This window comes from Scyliorhinus torazame, chromosome 22 (genome assembly GCF_047496885.1).
Source record: "Scyliorhinus torazame isolate Kashiwa2021f chromosome 22, sScyTor2.1, whole genome shotgun sequence".
Lineage (NCBI taxonomy): Eukaryota > Metazoa > Chordata > Chondrichthyes > Carcharhiniformes > Scyliorhinidae > Scyliorhinus > Scyliorhinus torazame.
In genome coordinates this window covers 91,400,419-91,426,788 of record NC_092728.1, presented here as the reverse complement: position 1 = coordinate 91,426,788, position 26,370 = coordinate 91,400,419, and the positions used below count along the sequence as shown (strand labels likewise).

The 26,370-nt window shown below is 46.1% G+C and overlaps 1 protein-coding gene across 5 annotated transcripts in view; it reads left to right on the top strand.

The window, feature by feature from the left end:
• rab14 (RAB14, member RAS oncogene family) overlaps positions 1 to 26,370 on the top strand; it is a 59,170-nt gene that overhangs the window by 10,933 nt on the left and 21,867 nt on the right. For 3 of the 5 annotated variants that reach the window (XM_072488567.1, XM_072488564.1, XM_072488565.1), the window contains 3 exons: positions 2,022 to 2,078; positions 10,773 to 10,831; positions 18,593 to 18,646. In XM_072488567.1, coding sequence (XP_072344668.1) covers positions 2,065 to 2,078; positions 10,773 to 10,831; positions 18,593 to 18,646 — 127 coding nt within the window. In that variant the 5' untranslated portion in view covers positions 2,022 to 2,064. The remainder of the gene's footprint in view (positions 1 to 2,021; positions 2,079 to 10,772; positions 10,832 to 18,592; positions 18,647 to 26,370) is intronic. The other 2 variants (XM_072488568.1, XM_072488569.1) reach the window with 1 other exon arrangement.

The window sequence follows — 26,370 nt, the reverse complement described above, 5'->3', positions numbered from 1 at the left end:
GCCTGGACTTGTTTACTTGCTTCTCCACCTTCACCCTCAGCGACTTGCTTAAGTCCCCCTGGACCTCCGCCTTCAAGGACACGATCCGGTCGCTCTGGTCAGACACCACTGTCTCCACCTCTCATATCTTCCCCCTTGTGCCTCAAGGCACTTCTCTATTCAGTCCATCGACCTTTGCAGCGTGCTACTGCTCCTTAGGTGGCCTTCGACCAGTCCTCATGCATCTCCTTCCTATACTGTTGAAATTCATCTTTGATAAAGGCCTCAACTGTTCCACCTGGGTCTTTCCCATTGGCGTCAATCTTCCCACTCTGCCATTTTTGCATTTGTTGCTGCGCCACAGGTCCCTTCCCGTTTCTTAGCCAGGTCTTTGACTGTTTGCCGGGTCTGGTAGCCAGTAAATTTGCCAATCCTGGGAGAACCTCTCCCTCTACACCTTCTGCACCACTTTCCTGCTGGAGCTACCTCACTAACGTGTATAAAGTGCCCAAACCAACGCCTTCGAGCCACAGCTGCTTTGTGCGCGACCACCAGAAGTCTTAATGTAAAGTTCCTGACTCGTTCTGATTTAGCCAGCTATTTCCAAATCAAATTGCTTTAATCTGTAGTTCGAACCATCTTGATTGCCACCATTCATATGATGTTAAAACACTTTCCAGGGGGATGAGTTGCTGGCTGAAATGAGAATTAGAGTTGTATTGTCAAGTTCTGCTGAACTCCACAACATTCTTCCATTTATGAGCTTCACCTAAAACTAACTCCAATTTCTACAAGAATTATCACTAATTGTTTGAACTGGAATACATGTATTTTTGAAGGGATATTTAAATTCTGAAGGTAAAGCAATTAACATGCTTGAACATTTGATATTTTCTAGGAATTGTGTAATGTGGGAAAGTGCAAACGGTCTGCAAAACCTATGCATCTTTTAGCCTATCCTAGTTAAAGTAAAATTAGTCATCAAAATGAAACTAATCATAAATGTGCATAATTAAAAGTGAAGGGTGAATTTTGTGTAATTTGATTTGTTCACTGTTTAAACATTGATTCAAAAGCAAATACTTTCCTGTTTGGATTATTCCTCTCAGTTTATATATAAAATCAGTGTTGGACCATGCATCGAGCCTGTTATAAGCTGTACATTGTGTCACTTTTTTTTCATAAATCGACTGGAGTTGATCTTTCACCTAACCCTGTCCCCACCATCGGTCATTCTTGCTCCACTCCGCCACTCCTCTAATCCTAATCTCCTGCTCTTTTTCTATAATCATAATGCACAGCTAGCTATCTAAATTCCCATATGTGCTGATGGTAGGAGGCCATTGGTGGTTAACATTTGTGACTGATTTGTTGCAAATCAAAGACCAGGTTTTAGTAGTCCTGTTTTAGAGGATTATTAAACCAGAGTGGGAGTTTGTACTGTGACATAACTATGTTAATTGGATATTCTTTGTGGCTGTTTGAAATAGGGTTATTGACACAATACTGAGAAAGTTAGTCCAGGATGGATGGGTGAAAATGAAGGCACATGCATTGAATTTGAACCTCTATTGAAATGTTTCTGACCAAACAGATGGCTATAGTGCATATCAAGTGCTGGGAAAGTTTCTTACTCGTATAGGTTAGTTGATAAACGGGGACTAAAGGGCATTGCTTATTGGTATATTTTCCTGCCTGCCCTGCTGATAATATTGTAGTGTACTGCCTGCAGTTCAGTTTCGTATTGCGGCAGTTAGTTTTGATGCTTATTTCCAGATTCCATTCTATAGTGATTCATTGTATAGTGAGGTGAGCTGCACACAATGAATCACTTGGCACAGTACATTGCAATGAACTGTCAGTTTTGTGGTTGCATATAAAAACAGAGCATATTTTTATTTTTAAAAAGATTTTACAGTGATTCTAATGTCTGTTTTTATGTTTGATATTCACTTTTTTTGTGTAAAACTGTTACAATATAGTAGAAAAGAAATGACGTTCAACAATGTTTAATTTGGAATATCCATTTTTCCTACATAAAGGTCTTTCTAACTGAAGACATCAGTCCAGATCCGTGTGTGAAATATGTCCCAAGAACGGTATCTGTTTGATAAATAGATATGTTGTAATGTTTACATCATTGGATTTCAAAACCGTACTGTTTTTACTCTTCCTATTAATGTTGTCATTATGCTTACTTGTACTTCAATTGTTTTTAAAATATTTTTATTAAAATTGTAATTTTATACCAAAAATTACACCATATCCAAAGAACAAAAATAATAAACCAGTAAACCAACCCACACCACACACAGCTAACAGTGACCAATTCCTTAAAATAAATATAAACGGTTACCATCTCTGGTAGAACCCTTCAATTGACCCCCTCATGGTGTATTTGACTATCTCGAGGTGCAAAAGCTCCATTAATTCACCTAGCCACGCCGAAGCACTGGGTGGTGTCGCCAGCCTCCAACTCCTCCGGATTCGCCTCCAAGCAACCAGCAAGGTGAAAGGAAAGGACCTCTGTCCCGTCTGCAGGTCCGACACCTCAAATATATCCACTAATGGGCAGGGCTCCAACAGAATTGCCGATATGGTGCTGAAAAAGGAATCCACAGCTTGGAACAACAGCAGAGCATGTGCGTTTGATTCACAGGCCCACTTGTTCAGCACCCGCATCTATTCTCAACCCCCGCAAAGAAATAACTCATTCTGGCCTTAGTACGATGCATTACCTTGAACTGAATTAGGCTCGGACTCTCGTAGGATGATGTAACATTCACTCACTCTGCGGAGGGTCTCATGTCACACCAACCCCACCTCTTCCGATAAAGGCCCCAGCTCCTCCCATTTTGCCTTCACCCCTTCCCCAAGACTAGCTGCTCCCCCAGAATTTGTCGATATACACCAGATATACTACCCTCTTCCCACCCCACACCCTCTTCCAACCCCGCACAGGATAAAATCCTCTCCGTAAGGTTGATGGCACCACCGGGAATGTTGGGATCCTCCGTCGAACAAAATTTTGTATCTGGAGGTACCTAAAAGCATCCGAGCTCGAGAACCGGACTTTTTCCTTCAACTCCTCCAGGCCGGCAAACTGCCCCTCCAAGAATAAATCACTCATTCCCTCCAGCCCTTTCCATTCCCCAAATGTGACCTCTAAATTTACTGGCTGAAATAGGTGGTTCCTACCAATGTAGGAACCTACCAACCTTGACACTGACCCCAACTTTGAAGTGCTGATTGAGTTGCCTCTATTTTTAAAGTAGAGACAGCCACAGGATTCATCAAATATTTTGCTGGAGGAAATGGCAAAGACACTGTCACCGCCTCCAAACTAAACACTCTACACAACTCAGACTCCATCTGCACCCATATAGACTCCCTGGTCTCTGCACCACTGGTGACCCAGTAATAAAATATCAGATTTGGCCGTGGCAAGACCCCCCTCTGGATCCTCGGGGTCTTTCCTGCCCATGTGAAACCTGATATAAGCCGCTCAAATCCCCCAAAAATGACATGGGTAAAAATACCACAAGCCCCGGGGAGGCTAGATGGAGGGTTCTGGAGATGGCAGAGAGCAGGGATCGAGAGGATGGGAGATATGTTTTATAGAGGGAGCTTTCCCAGCCTGGGGGAGTTGGAGGAGAAATTTGAATTGACTGGAGGGAATGAGTTTAGGTACCTGCTACGCAGGCAGGTCTTAACCTTCCCACTCCTACCACCAAGGGGGATACAGGACAGAGTAGTTTCCGAAATGTGGGTGGGAGAAGGGAGGGTTTCTAACATATACAAGGAACTCATGGGATCAGAGGAAACGCAGACTGAGTAGCTGAAACACAAATGGGAAGAGGAGTTAGGAGGAGAGATGGAGGATGGTCTCTGGGCGGACGTGTTGAGTAGATTCAACGCGTCCACAACATATGCCAGGCTCAGCCTAATACAGTTTAAGGTCGTTCACCGGGCTCACATGACAGTGGCCCGGATGAGCAGGTCTTTGGGGTAGAAGATAGGTGTGCGGGAGGACCAGCGAACTATGTCCATATGTTTTGGGCATGCCCGAAGCTTGGGGGATTCTGGCAGGGGTTTGCGGATGTCATGTCCAAGGTGTTGAAAATAAGGGTGGCACCGAGTCCAGAGGTGGCGATTTTCGGAGTGTCGCAAGACCCGGGAATCCAGGAGGAGAAAGTGGCAGACGTTCTGGCCTTTGCCTCTCTGGTAGCCCGGAGACCGATATTATTAGCCTGGAGGGACTCATTAAAGTCCCCGAAGTCGGAGACCTGCCTAACTGACATGGTTGGTTTTCTCTGTCTGGAGAAAATCAAGTTCGCCCTGAGGGTCATGTTAGGGTTCGTCCGGAGGTGGCAGCCGTTCGTTGACTACTTTGGTGAAAATTAACCATCAGCAGAAAGGGGGGGGGGGGAGGGGTGCTGTGGAGTTAGTTTAGTGTAGAGTAGGGGGTTAGAAAAGGTGGGAGCTGTGAGGGAGGAAGACGGCTGACTTTTGCACTATTTTTATATTTGTATGTACACTGTTTCTTCTGTTGTTATTAAACCATAAATACCTCTAAAATGTTTATATAAAAAAAAATATACCGCAAGACACTAAGAACAAAAATCTTGGTAAGATGTTCATTTTGAACTCTACCTGCCAAGGACAATGGGCAGCTGTCCCACCTTTGCAGGTCAGCCTTGAACCTCCCCGTCAGGCTGGTAACATTCAATTTGCGTAGCTGCGCCCAAACCTACGGCAGTCGCCTCACATTGGACGATAGAGTTCAGCTCTTCCCCAAATCCTGACTGGTCGCCTCCAGGGGACAGGGTTCCAGCCTCGATGCCAGGTTTCTGGGCAAAAGCTTTGTGTCTACATTAAGCAATGAAATTGGGCAATATGACCCGCATTCTGAGGGACCCTTATACTTTTCCAGGGGCAGGGAGATGGATGCCTGCCCAAGTGTGTCTGGGAGAGAGCTTCGTGCCAGAGAATCGTTAAAAATTCCCATCCGTAACACAACCAGCTGATCTGCCAAAATATTTTGGATTTCCACCGGGAGCTCAACCAGTCTTGGTGACTTTCCAGCATATTTCCTTTTAAACAATTTTCCGATGAGTGGCCAATCCACGTACTCTGCACATCTTTGGGTTGTGGAGGTGAGACCCACTCAATCACAGGGAGAATGTGCAAACTCTACACTGACAGTGACCCGGGATTGAACCCGGGTCCTCTGCCTTGAGACACAGCAGTGCTAAGTCTGCATCTTTCTTAATGCAGTTTGAACCTTCTCTGATCCCAACGGTGCCTCCAGCTCATCCTGCAGTTCTTTCCTTTATTTTCCCCCATCCATGGGAAATTCCGTACCGTAACTCTGCACACTTCAATTGTTCTTAATAATTGCTGTACTCCCAATTGAACTGTCCGAGATCAGTACCCTGCTGTGCAGAGGTATTGCTGAATCAGGAGTTCCTATCATTTATAGATAATAGATGGTGGTGGGAACTAATTGGTGGCCTGGAGTAGGAACTTGATAACTTGATTAAGAGATGATGGCTGTGAGGGCACCTGGGATGGATGGGAAAAGTACTGTTGGGCAGTAGGGGTTGTGGGAAAATGTGACTGAATCTGCTGGCGGAATGTGGAAATGGAGAGATGCGTGACCATTTAGTTTTGTGGCTGATGTGTATCTCAACATAATTTATCTGATCTTGCTCCCCATTCTTTGATACCCTCATCTACTAAAAATATTGATCTTGGACTAAGATTTCCAGCCTTTTGATCAGAGAGTTCCAGAATTCCACTACCCTTTGTGAAAAATGCTTCCTGATTTCATTCCCAAAATGGCCTAGGACTGATTTGAAGATTGTCAATTTTAGTTTTTAAACAAAAAAAAGTTGGAGCTAGTTTTCTTGTTTCGAATTTGAATAAATAATTTCAATGTTTTGTCAATGCAAACAGTATTTTATATTTCAGTAACTGGGTCATCTTTTAGGCATGAATGTAAATTTCATGTGGCCATCCTTATACTAGTGACAACACTGGGGTAGTGGGACATTTTTAATCAAATTAAACATGACCTTTTAAAGATGGTAATATGCAGAATGTGTTTTCGTTTTTGGCTTGTCTTAAAATGTTTTTGTGGTTTATGCAGGGAATTGAGGGCAATCAAAACTGTTGCAAGCATTTCTTGTTTTACCGAATCAATTTATCTAATTTTAAGTTGAAAATAGAAGTGTTATTTTTTTTAGCACCTTCAGGTTGTGACTTGGTTGCAGTAAATTAATTTGAAGTTTGATGTGAAATAGCAGTTTCTCCGTCTTGGTTGAAGATAGCTCTCAGTAAACGATCATCTGGGTACAGCAAAGTGCAATTGAAGTTATCCAGCAAAACTCGGTATAATTTTTTTTGTTGGAAATGTTGCTCACTGTTCTGAAAATAGACACTAGATCAAATCTTTTTTCCGGATGAAGGCATTGCTGACAAGTGGCTGCCTCTTTGAACCACTGCAGTTAATCTGGTGAAGCTGCTTCAAAGTACTGTTAGGTAGGAAGTTCTAGCTTATTGAATCTGACACTGAAGGAACAATAATTTGTAAATCCAGAATGGTGTGTGACTTGGAGATGAACTTGCCACATGCACCTGCTGTTCTTGTTTTCCTTGGTAAAGATTACAGGTTTGTGAGTTGCAGTTGGGAGAAGTCTTGGCATGTTGCTATAATGTGTCTTGTAGGTGGACATATTATAAACATGGTGTGCCAGTGGCGGAAGAAGTGAGTATTGAAGGTGGTGAATGGGAATACAAATCAAAATGGCTGCTTGGCTCTAAATTATGTTTGAATCCTGCAGGCAAGAGGAGTGACCATCATGCTTCTGACTATTGTCGATAGTGGGAAAAGCATTGCGCAGTCAGGAAGAATGTTACCACAGTATTTGTGACCAGTTCAGTTCCTGGTCAGTAGTGACCCCCAGGATGTTGGTGGGGGTTTTGATAATGCCATTGAGTATTATGGTGGTGTGGTTAGACTATTTATTTATTTGGAAATGGTTATTGTCTGGCACTTGTATGGGCATGAGCGTGACAGAGCACTTGAACTCGTCCAAATTTCCTAAACACACTCGCTAACTGGGTATGCCAAAATCACATGGATTGCAGTGGTTCAAGAAAGTGATTCGTCCCCCATCTCCCTTGAGGGTAATTAGGGGTTAACAGTCTTTGTTGGTCTTACCAGTGGCGCTCATCCTGCAAATGAACAAAACCCAAGCCTATATGTTGTCCAGATTCTGCTAATCCGTCATCCTTACTTGATCTGGCCTATGTGACTCCAGACCCACAGTAATTTGGCCCACTCTTAAATGCCTTCTGAAAAGGCCTAGCAATATCAAACTGCTACAAAGTAAATTAAAAGGAATGAAGCCAGAAGGACCACCCTGCATCTACCTAGGCATCCGAAATGACAAAGGCACATGAGCCCCCTTGAACTTGCAAGTCTTCCTTTGTAACATCTGGGGAAGAGCTGTCTCACAGACTGGTCAGCGGCCTAGCATTGGCTGGAAGATATGATTCCGTGACTGTCCCAGACATCTCGATTCCTGAGTATGCCCTGTTTCACCAGCATGGCAGACCCACCAGAGGTGATGGCACAGTGGTAACCTTGGGGGACCAGGAACCCCTCCAAGTTAATGAATTCCTCTAAGTTGAACACCTCTTGGAATAAGCACTGAGTTGCAAGGGCATATAATGCAATCTGGGCGCAGGACTTCAATGTCCATCACCCAGGGTTGACTTGGCAAGCTCAATTGGGCACCCAGGAGATTTTGTGGGCCATGCAGTACAACTACAGCTTCAAGGCCCAGCAAATGTCTCACTCTACTATCGCCACCAAGCTGGGATCAAATCTGGTTTAATGACGAGTGCAAGAGTATGCCAGGAGCAGTACCGGGCATACCTAAAAAATGAGGTGTCAACCTGATGATGCTACAACAAAGGGCTATTTGCATACCAAACAATGTAAGCAATAGACGACAATGAGATCCCACAACCAACTGGTCCAATTTCAGCTCTGGAGTCCTGCTACATACAATTGTGAATGGTGGTGGGCAACCAACTGGAGGAGCAATAGATGGTTGGCCCACACGCATCCTCATCCTTAATGAGGGAGAGCCTAGTACAACAGTGCAAGGATCAGGCTGAAGCATTCGCAATAATCCAGAAGTGCCATGGCTGATTTATCTATTCCTCCTGAGGTCCCAGCATTTTGGATGCCAGTCTTCAGCCAATTCTGTTCACTCGTGATAAAGTCTTGTACTCCAGAACTTGCCATGCCCTTGGCCAAGTTGTTCTGGTACAGCTGCAACACTGGCATCTATCTGGCAATATGGAAAATTACCCATGTTATGTCCTGAGTGCACAATAGGACAAACACAACCTGGCTGATTACTGCCCCATCACCAGAGTGATGGTTTCCATTTTGGTTCCACCAGGGCCCGAGGCTCATTACCTCATCACAGCCATGGTCCAAACATGGACAAAAGAGCTGAACCCCAGAGGTGAGGTGAGAGTGACTTCCCATCATATCAAGTCAGCATTTGATAGAGTGTGGCATCAAAGCTCTGAGTCGCTAGGTATTGGGGGCAACTCTCCTCTGGTTGGAGTCATACCTAGCACAAAGGAAGATGGTTGTGGTTGTTGGTCAGTCATCTCCGTCCGAGGTCACCACTCATTCATGTTCTAGGCATCTTTTCCGCTTTCTCATCAGTGACGATCCTTTTATCAGAAGGTCTGTAGTGGGGTAGTTTGCTGATTTTGTGATACTGAAGTAGTTCATGTCCAGACCTTGCTGCATTTGTACAATATCCAGGCTTGGGCTGACAAGTTGCAAGTTACATTTGTGCCAGTAGTGTCAGGCAATGATCATAAACTAGAGAGAATGTAACCATTGGCTCATAGTGTTCACATTACCATGGTCCAATCACCTACTGTCAATATGTTAGGAGTTACCTTTGACCAGAAACTGATCTGGACCAGACATATAAATACTGTGGCTACTGAATAATAGGAATCCTGGGGTGAGTAACTCCCCACCTGACTCTTCAAAGCCTGTCCACCTCCGACAAAGCACAAGTCCAGAGTGTGATGGAATATTGCCCACTTGCCTGGATGAGTGCAGCTCCAACAACATTTTGAGAAGCTCAACAACCTCCAGGACAAAGCAGCCCACTTGACTAGCATGCTATTCACTGTCTTCAACCTTCCGCCACATGCACAGTGACAGCAACCACCTGCAAGAATGTAATAACTCACCACGTCACCTTCCAAACCCATGGCCTCTTCCACTTGGAAGGACAAGAACAGCCAATGCATGGGAATGCCATTACCCTCCAAGTGACATGCTATGAATTGGAACATTTATTGTTGGGTCAAAATCCTGGAACTGTGTACCTACACCACATCGACTAAGTTGGCTCACCACCATCACCTGGGAAATTGGGATGGGCAATAAATGCTGGCTTAACCAGTGATGCGCACATCCTGTGAAACTAAACAAAAAAAATAGTTATGAGCTGTTTTATTGAGGGACTGTGAATGGAACTGAGAACAGCAAGCAAACATCTCCATTTATGACCTTGGGCTGGAGCCAAGATTATTGGAGCAGTTGGAGATGGTGAGGCTGAGGGGACAGCATTGCAGGATTTCCTCCAGGTAGCCCTGGGATTGTGGCGATTGGCCTTTAACAACTACAACCATGTACCTTTATTGCTGGATATGACTACCAACTAGTGGAAAGATTTCCCCCCCTGATTTTTCCTTGTGTGCATAAATCTTAGATTGCTTAACTATGGGGTTGGCTATGGGATGGATGGCCCTCGCAATTTTGACATTGAGCTGCCAGATGTTGGTGAGGAAGACTTCACCGAGCTGATGTGCCTTTGTTTGTCTAAAATTAATGCCAAATGGTTGATTTTATTATTATTATTTTTTTTTTTTTGTAGAGGTTTTAACACAACTGAGTAACTTGCTAGACCAGTCCAGAGGACAATTAGTTGAGTCAACTACACTGCTATGGGTTTGGGGAGACATTATAAACCAGGATAAGAATGGTAGATTTATTTCAAGACATAGTGAAGCGGATGTATTACTATAGCGATCAATAGTTTCATGGTTACCGTTACACTTTTTATTAGAGCGGCACAGTGGTTCACATTGCTGCTTCACAGCGCCAGGGATCTGGGTTCAATTCCAGCCTTCTGAGTTTGTATGTTCTCCCAGTGTCTGTGTGGGTTTCCTCCAGGTGTCCACAGTTCAAAGATGTGCAGATTAGGTGGATTGACCATGTTAAATTGTCCCTTGTCCAAAGATGTGCAGGTAAATATGGGTTACGGGCATGGAGTGGGACCTGGGTGGAGTGCTCTTTCGGAGGGTAAATGCAGACTCGATGGGCTGAATGGCCTATTTATTTAAATTCCTATCTGCCCTCATGGTATTGAGTATTCAGGCATAGAACAAATGTGTACAGTTAATGCACATTTAAGGATCAGAATTTCATCCATTGCTGAGAAAAGGAGTAGAGATGGTACAAGTTTTTTTTGGGGGGGGAGGAGATTAACGTTGAGAGAAACTATTGTTGGTCTTGATTCCATCCTGAATTTGTGAAATTCCTTGTGTACAATGCACATTAACAGCAACAACTCTACAAGATTTTTTTTTATCTCTGCGTATTAACATAGTGCAACTGGCACGCTGGATTTTGGATGCATTTATTGATTCAGTTTCTCTCCCCCTTTTTTTTAATATAGAGCCAAGATGGCCACTGCACCGTACAACTATTCCTACATCTTCAAATATATTATTATTGGTGAGTACATTTATGTTTTGAGCTTTATAGTGTTCGTATAGTGCAAAATTAGTTTAAAGAAGTGTTCAAGTATTAAAAATAAATGTCACATGGAAGGTTTTATCTTGTTCTTCCCATGTAAGTGCCTTTTTTTTTCATTTGTTTCTATTCATGTGGCACTTTTTAATGTGGTTAAAATTGGATTGGCCTTGAAAGGAAAAGTTTGTGGATTCCAGCATTGTTTTAGGCTGGGCCTATGCAATGCTGAAGGATTACTGTACTGCTGAAGAGTACCATAAAAATCAGAACACATGTCCTAAAATAGTCCCAGGTGCTATTTGAAGAAGTGCAGAGAATTCTCAACCTGTCTCGTTCAGTCTTTCATTCAACCAATATCATCAAGAACAGATTCATTTGTTGTTTATTTCCCTTTTTTGTGGGTCCACGCCATGTGTAAATTGCCTGCATCAGTGAATAGATTTCAGAAATTAATTACACCTGTTAAATCTGTGTTTCACGTGCAATGGCTGGACATTTCTCTTTTCTACAAACTCCAGAACTCATATAACACGTTTCACTTTCAACAACATAAACCATGCCCAAATTAAAAATGGAAATCTGGCTTGTTCATTCACTCGTTATCAGCCACTTCTGGCCTGGTTATTTTTAAACCAGAAGTCCAAATGCAATCACCACCAGCTTTATTATCTGATTGGCATGGTTTGGTATTCTTCTGTCAACTATTTTTAGACTTAAATATTTAAAATACTTCCAGAAGATACAGCTGGCATTCCCTTGAAGCAACCATGATGTTGGAGACTCGATTTTATTTTGCAAAGCTTTCTTTTTAAACCGATGAAGGTTTTTTGACATTTCTGATTTCAAATCCAGGTTATTGCAAGTGTTGATATTTTTGTTTCTGTTTTTGTAGCTCAATATAAACTTGCCAATGAAATGAAAATCGCTTATTGTCACTAGTAGGCTTCAAATGAAGTTACTGTGAAAAGCCCCTAGTCGCCACATTCCGGCGCCTGTTTGGGGAGGCTGTTACGGGAATTGAACCATGCTGCTGGCCTGCCTTGGTCTGCTTTCAAAGCCAGCGATTTAGCCCTGTGCTAAACAGCCCCTATAATTTAATGTATGCAGCTGTTTATTTCAAATTGGATGGCCTTCAACCCAAGTGTCTAAAATGTGGTACATTAAAGCATACAGTATTAATTGTATGTTCACATAGTACTATAGAAGATTGCAATAATGTCTAGATCACAGTACAGAAATGGCATATTCCCAAGTAACATTTAGGTTGTCGACGTAGGTTTAAATTTTATAAAAGCTTTGGTGTTGTCTTCTGGCATTTTGTATTGTGTAGCCTTTTTAAAAATAAGTTTTTAGAGTACCCAATTAATTTGTTTCAAATGAAGGTGCAGTTTAGCGTGGCAAATCCACCTACCCTGCATATCTTTGGGGGTGAAACCCACGCAAACACAGGGAGAATGAACCTTGGCACTGTGAGGCAGCAATGCTAACCACTCCTCCACCATGCTGCCTTGTGTAACTTTTTTTTTGGTTTTCACCTTTAAAAATTAAAAAAAAAAAATCATCTCCATTTTCACATTTCCCCCCACATTTACATCCATCAACAAGAAACAATAATCAGCAAGATATGTCAGTCCCCATAATAACAACGATCCCATCTACCCCCCCCCCCCCCCCCCAACTTTCCACCCCGGCTAGACCACACGGACCCTGTTCTGCCAGGCTCCGATGGCCGCAGCCCCTCCCCCCACCTCACTCCCGTTCACTGGCCGGCATAAACCGGCCAGCGTGGAGGCCCCCGCCCAGGTCCCTTTCCCACTTGCCCGGCCCCAGGAAAGCCCAAAGATCCCTTTTAGCACAGAAACCCCGCATATCCACCTACACCCCAAAGAACTCTCATTTCGAGTGAAAGTCCCATCCCTTCCCTTGTCCAAATATATACCACCTTGGCTCCTTTAATCTCTACACCCCCGCGCAGTGATACAAAAAAGAAGAAAATACAGTCATGAGGTTACATCGGCACATGGCCATTCCTCAAATTGTCGGTTCTGCCACAGTCCTTCTGCTTTCGCAAACTCCTCCGCTGCTTCCGCCGTTCCAAAATAAAAGTCCCTGAGCTTGTAAGTCACCCTCAGCTTCGCTGGATATACAGTGCCGCACCGCACCTTGCTAATGTACAGTGCCCTCTTCACCCGGTTGAAGGCAGCCCGCCTCCTTGCCAGCTCCACCGTAAAGTTCTGGTATACACGTATACCAGCTCCAGCCCACTGCACCACCTGCTTCTGCTTGGCCCAGCGCGGGACATTCTCCTTCACCCTGTACCGACGGAAGCACAGAGTCACTGCCCTTGGTGGCTCACTCGCCTTTGGTACAGGCCTCCACGACCGATGAGCCCAATCCAGTTCATATCGGGAGGGATCCTCCCCCTCCCCCAATATTTTGCCAGCATCGCGACAAAATACTCAGTCGGCTTCGGTCCTTCAACTCCTTCGGGCAGCCCCACAATCCTCAAGTTCTGTCGCCTGGATCTATTTTCCAGGTCTTCCATTTTCCCTCGCAGATCCTTGTTAGTATCCATCACCTTCCGCATCTCTTTCCCCATCGAGGTAAATTGATCACCGTGCTGCAATAATGTCGTCTTCACTTCCTTCAGTGCCTCCCCTTGCTCTTGCACCTCCGCCACTGCGCTCGCCACCTCCGTCCTCACCGGGGAAACCGCCTCCTCCACCAGCACACTCAAAACCTCCCTCATCTCCTTCCTCACCGTCTCCATGTATTTTGCAATCTGCGCCAACTGCTTTTCAAATTCCGCAACCATCAGCTTGGTTATTTCTTCAGCCGTAAGCAGTGCGGCCTTCCCTGGTGCTCCAGCCTCCATTTTTCCTGGTGACCCCGCGGTGACCTTTCCACTCCCCGACGGACCTCCAGCTGTTTTTTTTTCGGCCGTTTTTTTGCTCACCCTCGACATTTGTCTTTGGGTTTTTTTCCCCTCCTGTGTCTTCACAGTGCCTCCTCCGTGCCTTCTCCCTGCTTCTGCCGCCTCCGTGGACCCTGGGACCGGGCTTAAAGCCCCGAAAATGCCGTTCCCGAGCGGGAGCTCTCCATTGTGCGGCCACCTCCCGCCCACCGTCACCTGAAGTCCTTGTGTAACCTTTATTAACCAAAAGTAATAACCCTAAGATAAGTTGCAATAATAGCTGGAATGCAAATTTCACAGTTAACATCTTGAGTACAAAGCATTTTTAACTAGTTTAGAATAAAGGTGGGCTTTATTTTCTGAAAATAAAGACCACTTTATAAAATAAGTCTGCAATTCTGAATCTTGGGCTCTGATTCGCACAAGATCGAAAAATAATTTGGGGCTTTTGAAAGGCAGTTGAACCAAAAGAGAATTTGCAGAGCTACAGAGTAAGGGAGAGGGAATGGGACTTGTAGAACACTCGGGTGTGCTGGCACAAACACAATGGGCTGAATGGCTGCCTTCTGTGCTGTAACCATTCCATGACTCCATGAAATTGTATTTGGTTGTTACAAGGATCCCATTGTCTATTTTCTTAATATTTTATTGCTGTGATTAGTGCTGATTGAAACACTTGCTGGAAACTATCTAAGGCTGCACTACTAAATAGGCAAAAGAAAGTTCCCCACAAATACACTGTGGTCAAGACGGAAATGTATGTGTGTGTGTGTGGATTTAAACATACAAACATATGAGTTCGGACCAGTAGGCTACTTGTCAGCTTGAGCCTGCTCTGCCATTCAATAAGATGATAGCTGATTTGACAAACCTCCACTCTGCTTTCCCACCTACCCCCGATGACCTTTCACCCCCATGCTTATCAGGAATCTATCCCCCACTGTCTTTAAAAATATTCAAAGACTGCTTTGAGGAGGAGAATTCCAGAAGCTCATGACCCTTAGAGAAAATTTCCCCTCCTGTCTTAAATAGGTGACCTTATTTAGAAAAAAAAAAAAAAAATTTATTGAAGCATTTGTAATTTCCACAGTTTAACACATTAACATTTCTTAAACGACCATGCGGGACGACGCCTTAAAAAAAAAACAGTAAACAAAGTCCCCGTATACCAAGTTCTCTGTCCTTATCTAACATTGCCATGCCTCCTGTTTTCCTCTTTTTAATCTTTCACCACCCCCCCCCCCCCTTTACTGCTGACGTTCAATTTTCCTTGAACAAATCAATGAATGGGTGCCGTCTCTGGGCGAAACCCCTGAGTTGATCCCCTCAAGGTGAACTTGATTTTATCCAGACTGCGAAACCCTGCCATGTCGCTGACCCACACTCCTGACTTCGGGGTCTCCGAGTCACTCCATCCCAGCAAAATCCGTCTCCGGGCCACCAAGGAGGAGAAGGTCAGGACATCGGCCTCCTCTTTTTTCCCCCACCCTTGGGCCCCCGGATCTTCCGATACCCAAATAGTGCCAGTTCTGGACTCTTGAGTTACCCTCCCTTCTAGGACTTCTGACATAACGTCTGCAAATCCCTGCTGGAATCTCCTCAATTTAGGACATGCCCAAAACAGATGTATATGGTTTGCCGGGCTACCCCCACACCGCCCACATGGAAGCTTGAGTGAGGATCGGAGGCAAGCCTGGGATAGTGAATCATTGAACATGTCCAATAATAAAGGTCCACGCTGCTCCAAGATCTTCACCCGGACCATGGAGACCATGGGCGTTGCCAAATTGCATCAAACCAAAATATTTTAAAATCTCATCGGAGCATAACCGAGTCTAACTCACTGCTTCTGTCCATCTCAATAACTGGGATGGGCAGACTGTAGGGGGCTCCGATCTATAATGATTGCGATAGAAGAATGAAAAAGCCACATTGACCTGAGAGGGGGCAGAAATGAGGTTACCACCGAATTGAGTATTTGAGTGATCTCCCGAGAGGCTGGGCCAGATGACAACTGACCTTCTCCACGTACTCCACTGCCCTGGAGAGTTGCAACCAACGTACTACCCTGTTGGTAGACAATAGCTTGAACTGGGTCTGTCATTTTTTCCTACTTGCCAGTAACTTCAGAATAGGATCAAGGAAAATCAGCACAAGTCAGCAAACTACCTTACCCCTCCTAAAATCATCGCCATTGAATGTGACCACACCCAAAAGCAAACAAAGACTTGTACTAAAACCTATATTGGAACATAAATCACGGTGGTTAGCCCTGTTGCTTCACAGCTCCAGGGACCCAGGTTCGATTCCCAGCTTGGGTCACTGCCTGTGCGGAGTCTGCACGTTCTCCCTGTGTCTGCATGGGTTTCCTCCGGGTGTTCCGGTTTCTTCCCACAAGTCCCGAAAGATGTGCTGTTGGGTAATTTGGATATTCTGAATGCTCCCTCTGTGTACCCGAAAAGGTGCTGGAGTGTGGCGACTAGGGGATTTTCACAGTAACTTCATTAGTGTTAATGCAAACCTACTTGTGACAATAAAGGTTATTATTATAAAAACAAAAACTGAGCTAATTTCCTTTAACAAACTACTATGATGAGGTGCAGTAAACCCTCCAAAACCACTCCTGTTAATAACTTCCTAGTTAGCATGGAGACTCCCAACTTGAGAAAGAGGAATGTAGATAAAATAAAATAACCAATTCCCCATTTAACTTGGGTACACCCCACTCGACTAAATGTTGTGCAGAACAACAACACTGAAAGAAACTATATATTATGAATCTCCAATCTAATCCGAGGCAATAAGAACGTAACCCGAAATAAGAAATACAAACCGTACACCAAACAACATGCAAATTATGTAGTGCACAGTTTCTTTTAATAGAGCCCGCATCTCCTGGAAGATCGAAAAGTTAGAACTTTTCCTTAAAGATGACTCTTAAACAGAGGTTGATAGACCACCTCCGATCCTCACGCCTCTTGTACAGGGCAACCTTCACTCCATTAAACGTGGTTCTTTGTTCACCGACTTTGCGCCACGTCCTGGTGGAGTGGCATTCCCATTTGAAATTTTGGTGTTCCCTTGCCCATCGCAAAACTCTCCTCTTTCCTAAAACTCTGGAATCCTCAACACACATGGTGGATCTTCAGAACAAGGGTTTAGTCGAAGTGAGACATGGGCTTGGTCTAATTCTGGCAGGGATGCCATTCCACCCTTGCCCACCATTTTGAGGAACATGGCCAAGAAATAATTCGCGAGGCATGACCCTCCTTCCTTGCCGGCAACCCCACAATCCAGATGTTCTGCCTCCTGGACCAGTTTTCCAGGTCATTCAGCACAGCATGGCTCTATTTGTTCCAGCCACTGGTCAGAGCAGCATCCAGCGCGGCAATCCAGTTACTCTGGCCCAATAAAGGCACTTCCATACACTTTTTTTATAAATGAATTCATTTTTTTTAATGAATTCATTTTCTCCAATTAAGGGGCAATTTAGCATGGCCAATCCACTTATCCTGCACATCTTTGGGTTATGGGGTCCAAACCCACGCAAACACAGGGTGAATTTGCAAATTCCACATGGACAGTGACCCAGCATTGGGATCGAACCGAGGCAGCAGTGCTAACCACTGTGCTATCATGCTGCCCCACCACCATACTCTTAATCACGGCTCCATGGGCTTCGATACTCTCACTAGTTTTCCCCAGAGCCACTCGAATGGGGGCCATGGCCTTGTCGGCTGATAGTTTAAGATCCTCTGAACACAATTTGTCGGTGCTTCTCAAACACTCCACCACGATACCAGTGAGAACCTGCCGTAAGTAGACAGAGAAAGAAACCGCCTCCACCATCCTTTCTCCCTTTGAGCCCTGATTGGCTTCAGACTCTGTCGTCAAATTTCTGCTCATACCCCGCATTGTTTTTTCTGCGCATCTCAGCAAAGCGCGAACTCTACCCTAGTAACTAGCATGGGTTTCCAAGGAATAAACAATCCTTGGCACCAAGAAAAAGGGCAAAAAGATCAGTTCTCTAGTGGGAGTCACCTCGTGCGTCTCTTCCCCTACATTACGCCACTGGAAGTCTCTAGATTTTCTAATTAATTGCTCGTGTCTTCCTACGTTCAGTTTCCTGTTAGCTAGCCAGTCTTCTTCAATCCATGCAAAATGTTGTCTTTTACACCATCAGCTTTTATTTTCTGCAATAACCTTTCAAGTGGCACCTTATCAAATACTTCCTGGAAATCAAAGTACAGGACATCCACTGGATCCCCTTTATCCATAGCACCTGTTACTACTTCAAAAAACACCAATAAAGGTGTTCTCCTCCCCCCCCCCCCCCCACAAAAAAACAACTATGTTGACTGTACCAGATTACATTGAATTTATTTAAGTGCCTTGCAGTGACAACTGGCCTATAGTTTCTTGTTTGTATCCCTGATAGTGAAGACCGATGTTCAGTTCATCTAACATCTCCTATCATCCATTTATTAATTTCCTGTCTACAGGACCAATTCTCATTTAACACTCTTGAGTAACAATTCAAACTCTAATGATCTGTTCACTCTATATTGTGTTTTAAATTAGTAAAGATAATTTCAACATTAAGTGCAACAGTAACTAGCATATTTGATATTTAAAACTTAAAATCAAGTTGAAACCTTGCAATGTCTGATGAAATCCCTGTCTAACTTTCTTTCCAAGGGACTCACTGGCAGATCACTTGGAAAAAGCAAGATGACATTCCCAGAAGGATAATAGGATGAGAGCCAAAAGATGAGGCAGCTATGATTGTAATTTTATTTAATGTTGACTTTAATTCTTGTTACCAACAGGAGACATGGGTGTAGGGAAGTCCTGCTTACTTCATCAATTCACAGAAAAGAAATGTAAGTAAATTTGCTGGAAACACTAGTCTAAATGTTCTTACTGTTGCTGTTGAGTTGCTAACTCCAGTCCTCAACTTTTATGTACTGAAATTTGGGTCATGTTTTTGTATCTTATTTAAAACTTATCACAGCACACTTAAAAATAATCCGAAGCTGTTATTTCCCAATATATGCTGGTGTTAGTATTTGTGTCTGCATGCAGTTAGGCAGAAATTGAATAATTTTCTCAATTGAAGACTCTACATGCACCAGTATACACTCCTATCTAGTGCAAAACTGGCTTCGGATTATTTTGGTAGTAATGTTGTTTTTCATTGTAAATGCTACTTTTTAATTGCACATATGTACTAAATTTCAGTTGCTGAGCTCTTCTGGCAACAGTCAGTCAAGGTAGCAGTTCTCATTCAGCAACAAGATCTTTTTCAATCCTTCACTGAACAAGATTTAAATCTGAGACTTGAGAGCTGATCTGCTGGCTTGCAGATCTTGTTCTGTAATTCCAGACATCCATCGCCCAGTTTAATAAAAATCTCATAGTTTTGAGGATGAAAATATGAGATGATAAATGCCATAAATCCCAAGAAATGTCTCTTTCTGAAACCTGACTTTGCCAGGATTTCACTTTGCTCAGTGTTAGCACTCTTGCCTCTAAAGTCACATGGTTCTGAGTTAAAACTCTTCTCTGGGGCATGAGAGCACAGATGTTTTGGTATATTATGGTGCTGACTTTTGAATGTGATATTAAAGCCAGACATATCTGTAACAGACATAGAATGTTTTATTGAAACAAAATGAATTTGTCCAACATTCCCCGAACAGGTTAGAAGTTGTTTATTCGCTTGTTATTTGCGAGACCGTTTCACTTTATCTGGATAACAAGTTTTGGATTTGACCTTGCAAGGTCCTGCCTGCCTTTCACTTAAATTCCAAAAATGTAATCTTGCAAATGACCATGCTGAATCTAATGATGACCACTACGGTATTGTTTTAACTTGATGCTATGTCTCAAAATCCTCATCAACAGACTATTATGTAGTTTTAAAGATTTTTTTCCTTGGATGCTCTTCTGCAGAGGACCCCACAATATAATATAATCCATTTGTTTATCCACTTGATTGTTATGGAATCTTCATTTGTGTTTTGATTCTTTAGCCTCCGAAATCCTGTGTTTTTCAGGATGTACTAATGGGGGAAAATGGAAGTGAATGTTGTTGTGTATGTCTTCTACATGAAGCTCTTGCATGTAATTTTTTCCTTCACATGCCTGAAATTAGTTTTTCATTTAACAGACATCTGAGCATCACTAGGTTATTATAGTGGGAGACTAATTATTACTATTTAAAAAAAAAATAAAAAAAAATTTTTTATTAAGGTTTTTTAACAACACAGTTTTTCCCCTTACAAACAGTAAGAACCCCGCCATGTCGTTAATCCAGGCCTCCAGGCTAGGGGGCTTTGCCTCCTTCCACAATAGCAAGACCCTTCGCTGGGCTACTAGGGACGCAAAGGCCAGAATTCCGGCCTCTTTCGTCTCATGCACTCCTGGCTCATCCACTACTCCAAATATTGCTAGTCTTCAGCTTGGCTTGATCCGGACTTTCACCACCTGGGATATTACTCCCGCCATACCTCTCCAGAACCCCTCCAATGCCGGGCATGACCAAAACATATGGACATGGTTCGCCGGGCTCCCTGAACATCTTTCACATCTATCCTCTACCCCAAAGAACCTACTCAGCCTCGCCCTCGTCAAATGCGCTCTGTGAACCACCTTAAATTGTATCAGACTGAGCCTGGCACACGAGGAGGAGGTATTAACCCTACCCAGGGCATCCGCCCATAGCCCTTCCTCCATCTCCTCCCCCAGCTCCTCCTCCCATTTACCTTTCAATTCTTCTACTACCGCTTCCCCCTCTTCTTTCATCTCTTGGTATATTTCCGACACCTTGCCCTCCCCGACCCATGCCCCCGAGATCACCCTATCCTGAACTTCTTGTGCCGGGAGCAAAGGAAATTCCCTCACCTGTCGCCTCACAAAAGCCCTCTCCTGCATATATCTAAATGCATTTCCCGGGGGTAACTCAAATTTCTCCTCCAGTGCCCCTAGGCTCGTCAATGAACAGGTCCCCCATTCTTCTTATCCCCGCCCGATGCCAGCCTTGGAACCCCCCGTCCATCTTCCCCGGGACAAACCGGTGGTTACCCCTGATCGGGGACCACACCGATGCTCCCATTGCACCCCTGTGTCTTCTCCACTGGCCTCAGATCCTTAGTGTTGCCGCCACCACCGGGCTTGTGGTGTATATTATCGGCGAGAGCGGCAGCGGTGCCGGTACCAATGCCTCCACCCCCCCAGGCTCGTTCCTTTACAGGACGCCATCTCCATCCTCTTCCATGTCGCCCCCTCACCCTCCATGACCCACTTGTGGATCATCGCCACGTTAGCTGCCCAGTAGTAACTCTCTAGGTTTGGCAAAGCCAACCCTCCTTGGTCCCTGTTGCGTTCCAAGAACCCTCTCCTAACCCTCGGCGTCTTATTTGCCCACACATACCCCATAATACTCCTACCTACTCTATTGAAAAAGCCCTTGGTGATCACGATGGGGAGGCACTGAAACACGAACAAAAACCTTGGAAGGACCACCATTTTGACCGACTGCACCCTACCCGCCATCAAGAGTGGGAGCATGTCCCATCTTTTAAAATCCTCCTCCATTTGCTCCACCACCCTCGTCAAATTCAGTTTTATGTAGGGCCCCCCAACTTCTGGCTATCTGGATCCCCAGATACCAAAAACTCCTCTCCGCCCTCCTCAGCGGCAGGTCCCCTATCCCTCTTTCTTGGTCCCCTGCCTGTAATACAAAAAGCTCATTCTTCTCTACATTAAGCTTGTAGCCCGAGAACTCTCCAAACTCCTTCAGAGTCTGCATGACCTCCACCATCCCCTCCATTGGGTCCGCCACGTATAGCAGCAGGTCATCCGCATAAAGCGATACCCGATGCTCCTCTCCCCCGCGGACTATCCCCCTCCATTTCTTAGACTCCCTAAGTGATATGGCCAAGGGTTCGATCGCCAATGCAAACAACAGGGGGGACAGGGGGCACCCCTGTCTCGTCCCTCGGTACAGCCGAAAGTACTCCGACCTCCGTAGGTTCATCACTACGCTCGCCACCGGAGCGCTGTAAAGGAGCTTGACCCATCTAATAAACCCTCCCCCGAACCCAAACCTGCGCAATACCTCCCAGAGGTACTCCCACTCTACTCGGTCAAAGGCTTTTTCCGCCTCCATAGCTGCCACTATCTCTGCCTCTCCCTCCTCCGATGTCATCGTTATCACGTTTAAGAGCCGCCGCACATTGGTATTTAACTGCCTGCCCGTTACGAATCCCGTTTGGTCCTCGTGAATCACCCCCGGGACACAGTCCTCAATCCTAGTGGCCAGTACCTTCGCCAATAGCTTAGCATCCACATTGAGGAGCGAAATCGGCCTGTACGATCCACATTGCAGTGGATCCTTGTCTCGCTTTAGAATCAAGGAGATTGTCGCCTCCGACATTGTCTGGGGCAGGGTTCCCTCCTCTCTTGCCTCGTTGAAGGTCCTCACTAGTAGCAGGGCCAGCAGGTCCACATATTTTCTATAGAATTCCACCGGGAACCCGTCCGGCCCCGGGGCCTTTCCCGCCTGCACGCTCCCCAAACCCTTACTCAACTCCTCCAACCCAATTGGTGCCCCCAAACCAACCGCCTCCTGCTCCTCCACCCTCGGGAACCCCAGCTGGTCCAGGAATCGCCTCATCTCCTCCTCCTCCTCCTCCCCCCCCCCCCCCCCCCCCCCCGGGGGCGGGGGGGGGGGGGGGGGGCGGGGGGGCGGCTGGGATCTGTACAGCTCTTCATAGAAGTCCTTGAATACCTTATTTATTTTCGTTGCACTTCGAACCGTGGCTCCCCTTCCATCTTTGATTCCCCCTATTTACCTTGCTGCCGCCCTCTTACGGAGCTGGTGCGCCAGCATCCGACTAGCCTTTTCCCCGTACTCATAAGTCGCCCCTTGCGCCTTCCTCCACTGTGCCTCCGCCTTGCCCGTGGTCAGCAGGTCAAATTCCGTCTGGAGCCGTCGCCTTTCCCCAAGTAATCTTTCCTCCGGGGCCTCTGCGTATCTCCTGTCCACTCGCAAGATCTCCCCCACTAACCTCTCCTTTTCCATTCCCTCTATCTTCTTCCTATGAGCCCTGATGGAGATCAGCTCTCCCTTGATCACCGCCTTCAACGCCTCCCATACCACCCCCACTCGCACCTCCCCGTTGTCGTTAGCCTCCAAGTACCTTTCAATACACCCCCTCACCTTCCCACACACCACCTCATCAGCCAGCAGTCCCACATCCAGCCGCCACAGCGGGCGTTGGTCCCTCTCCTCTCCCAGCTCCCGTTCCACCCAGTGCGGGGCATGGTCCGAAACGGCTATGGCCGAATACTCCGTCCCCTCCACTCTTGGGATGAGCGCCCTGCCCAGAACAAAGAAATCTATCTGGGAGTAAGCCTTAAGCACGTGGGAGAAAAAAGAGAATTCCCTGGCCTGCGGTCTTGCAAACCTCCATGGGTCCACTCCCCCCATCTGATCCATAAACCCCTAAGTACCTTGGCCGCCGCCGGCCTCCTTCCCATCCTTGATCTGGAGCGGTCCAGTGCTGGGTCCAGCACCGTATTGAAGTCCCCTCCCATTATCAGTCCTCCTACCACCAGGTCCGGAATGCGCCCCAACATGCGCTTCATAAATCCCGCATCATCCCAGTTCGGGGTGTATACATTTACCAACGCCACCCATGTCCCTTGCAACCTATCACTCACCATCACATATCTCCCTCCATTATCCGCTACGATAGTCTTGGCCTCAAATGACACATGCTTTCCCACCAGAATTGCCACTCCTCTATTTTTTGCGTCCAATCCCGAGTGAAATACCTGTCCTACCCATCCCTTTCTTAACCTGACCTGGTCCGCCACCTTCAGCTGTGTCTCTTGGAGCATTGCCACGTCTGCCTTCAGTCCCTTCAAGTGCGCGAACACTCGAGCCCGCTTCACCGGCCCATTCAGGCCCCTCACGTTCCACGTTATCAGCCGGATTGGAGGGACTCTCACCCCCCACCCCCGCGCCGACTAGCCATCTCCTTTTCTGGGCCAGTCCCTTGTGCGCGTCTCCCTCACTCTCCAGTCCCCCAGCCGGGGGACCCCCGTCCCAGCCACCTCTTCTGTGTCCCGTTCTCTTTCGGCCAGTGCAGCAGCAACCCCCCCCCTTCCTCCTCCCTCCCGTAAGTCAGCTGACACCTGCTGACCCCGGCTTCCCCCGCCATCTCTTTAACCCCCCCCCGTGTGGGAATCTCCCAATCAATATACATTCCTTTGTTCCCCTTCCCGCCTTTTTTGCCGCGCGCGGGAAAGACAACCCCGTGCTTCCAAAGCCTGACCCGCCCTCCATGGCGCAGCTCCTGTCGTGGCCTTGTCCCTCTCCCCCAGCCCATATAGCATTTCCTGCGCATGGTTGACCCCCTATGTACAACAACCATCATACTTCAACCCTCAAACACCCCCCTCCCACACAAACCCTCAGTTAGAGTCCAATTTTTCAGCTAGTATAAAGGTCCACGCCTCTTCGGGCGTTTCGAAGTAGTGGTGTTGGCCATTATGTGTAACCCACAGTCGTGCTGGCTGCAACATTCCAAATTTCACTCCTTTCCGATGCAGCACCGCTTTTGGCCCGGTTGAAACCTGCTCTCCGCTTAGCGACCTCCGCGCTCCAGTCCGGGTATATTCTGATCTCCGCTTTGTCCCACTTGCTGCTCCGTTCCTTCTTGGCCCATTTCAGGACCCTCTCTCTGTCCGTAAACCGGTGAAATCTCACCACCATCGCCCTTGGCGGCTCTTTTGCCTTGGGCTTCCTCTCTAGCACTCGGTGCGCCCCATCCAGCTCCAGCAATCCCGGGGGGGGGGGGGGCCTACGCATCCATCAGCGTCCCGATCATTGTGCCTGCATATGACGCGGCATCGGCCCCCTCCACTCCTTCTGGGAGACCCAGGATCCTCAAGTTGTTTCTCCTTGATCTGTTCTCCAGGTCTTCGAGTCTTCCCGCCCACGTCTTGTGCAGCGCCTCGTGCCGCTCCACTCTCTCCGCCAGGCCCACGAGCTCGTCGTCGTTCTCACTCACTGTTTCCTGGATCTTCACCTCTTGGGCTTTCTGGGTTGCTCCAAGTCTTTCAACCATTGCCAGTATAGGCGCCACCATCTCCTTGCGCAGCTCCTCGAAGCAGCACTTGATGAACTCTTTCATCTCCTCTCTGTCCGTGGGCGGCGCCATTTTGTTTTTTTCTTCTTTTTCTTCTTTCTTCTCCCGCTGCTCCAGGGCCGCTTTTTTCGCCGTTTCGCTGCGAGTCCGATCCATGCAGGTCTGTTGGGGACTTTCTCCTTCCTTCCCCACGGGGGGTTTTTTTTTTTTAAAGTGCCGTTGGGGCTCCGTTAGCGGCCCCAAAAGTCCGTTTTCGCGGGAGCTGCCGAATTGCGCGGCTTAGCTCCGCATCGCCGCAACCTGGAAGTCTGGGAGACTAATTATTGATGGCATATTGTCTCGTACTGAAAGAATGCTGTCACTTACTGGATGAGGTGCAGGCCTGATTTAAAAGTGGAGTATGCCCTTTGTTAATGTACTCTGGCAGAGGAGCAGCATTAACAGCTGACATGGCAATGATGGGTGCTGCCCAATGTGATGGCATGCAGACCAAGAAAGCCTTCTAAATGGGAGGAAAAATGTCGGAAAACATGAACCATGCCAGTAAAATAAGGAAAACTGAAATACTAAATCAGTGTTATTGTATTCATTTTGGATTTGATTTACTGTTGTATGTATCGAGGTACAGTGAAAGTATTGTTCTGTGTACAGTCAAGACAGATTGTTGTATACATGAAGGCTCTTCTTCCCCCCCCCCCCCCTTCCTCTCCCTGCCTCCACACACACCTGAGGCAGCACCTGAGGCAGCATGCATCATTTGACTGAATCATGATTTAGTGCATCAACTAGTTTGTTCATCTATCATGCTGTAATGCGCAACTGTGCTTTCAAATATCTGGCTCGCGTATTTAAAACTTAATTAGGCATTGATGTCAGAAATCACAAATTTTCTCAAGTTGCAGCTGACTAGTAGGACTGCACGCTGCAAAAGTGCGGGGAGGTGCCAAGGGGTGTGTTAACTAGTGTTGCTGCAGTGATTTGCTGTTACTTGATGAGGTTTAGTAGTGGGCCGTATTGCAACATAAGCTGGAGAAGCAGAAGAAAGAAATCTTTAATTTTGTTCATTAATTCATAAATGAACATGGGGAGGTGGTGGCGTAGTGGTATTGTCACTGGACTAGTAATCCAGAGACCCAGGGTAATGCTTTCGGGACATGGGTTCGAATCTCACCAGGGCATATGGTGGAATTTCAATTCAACAGAAATCTGGAATTAATGACAACCATGAAACCATCATTGTCAATTGTTGTGAAAACCCATCTGATTCACTAATGTCCTTTTTAGGAAGGAAATCTGTCACCCTTACCTGGTCTGACCTGCATGTGACTTCAGACCCACAGCAATGTGGTTGACTCTTCAATGCCCTCAGCGATGGGCAATAAATGCTGGCCCAGCCAGCGATGCCCACAACCCATGAACAAATAACTCTGAAAACAGGACTATGT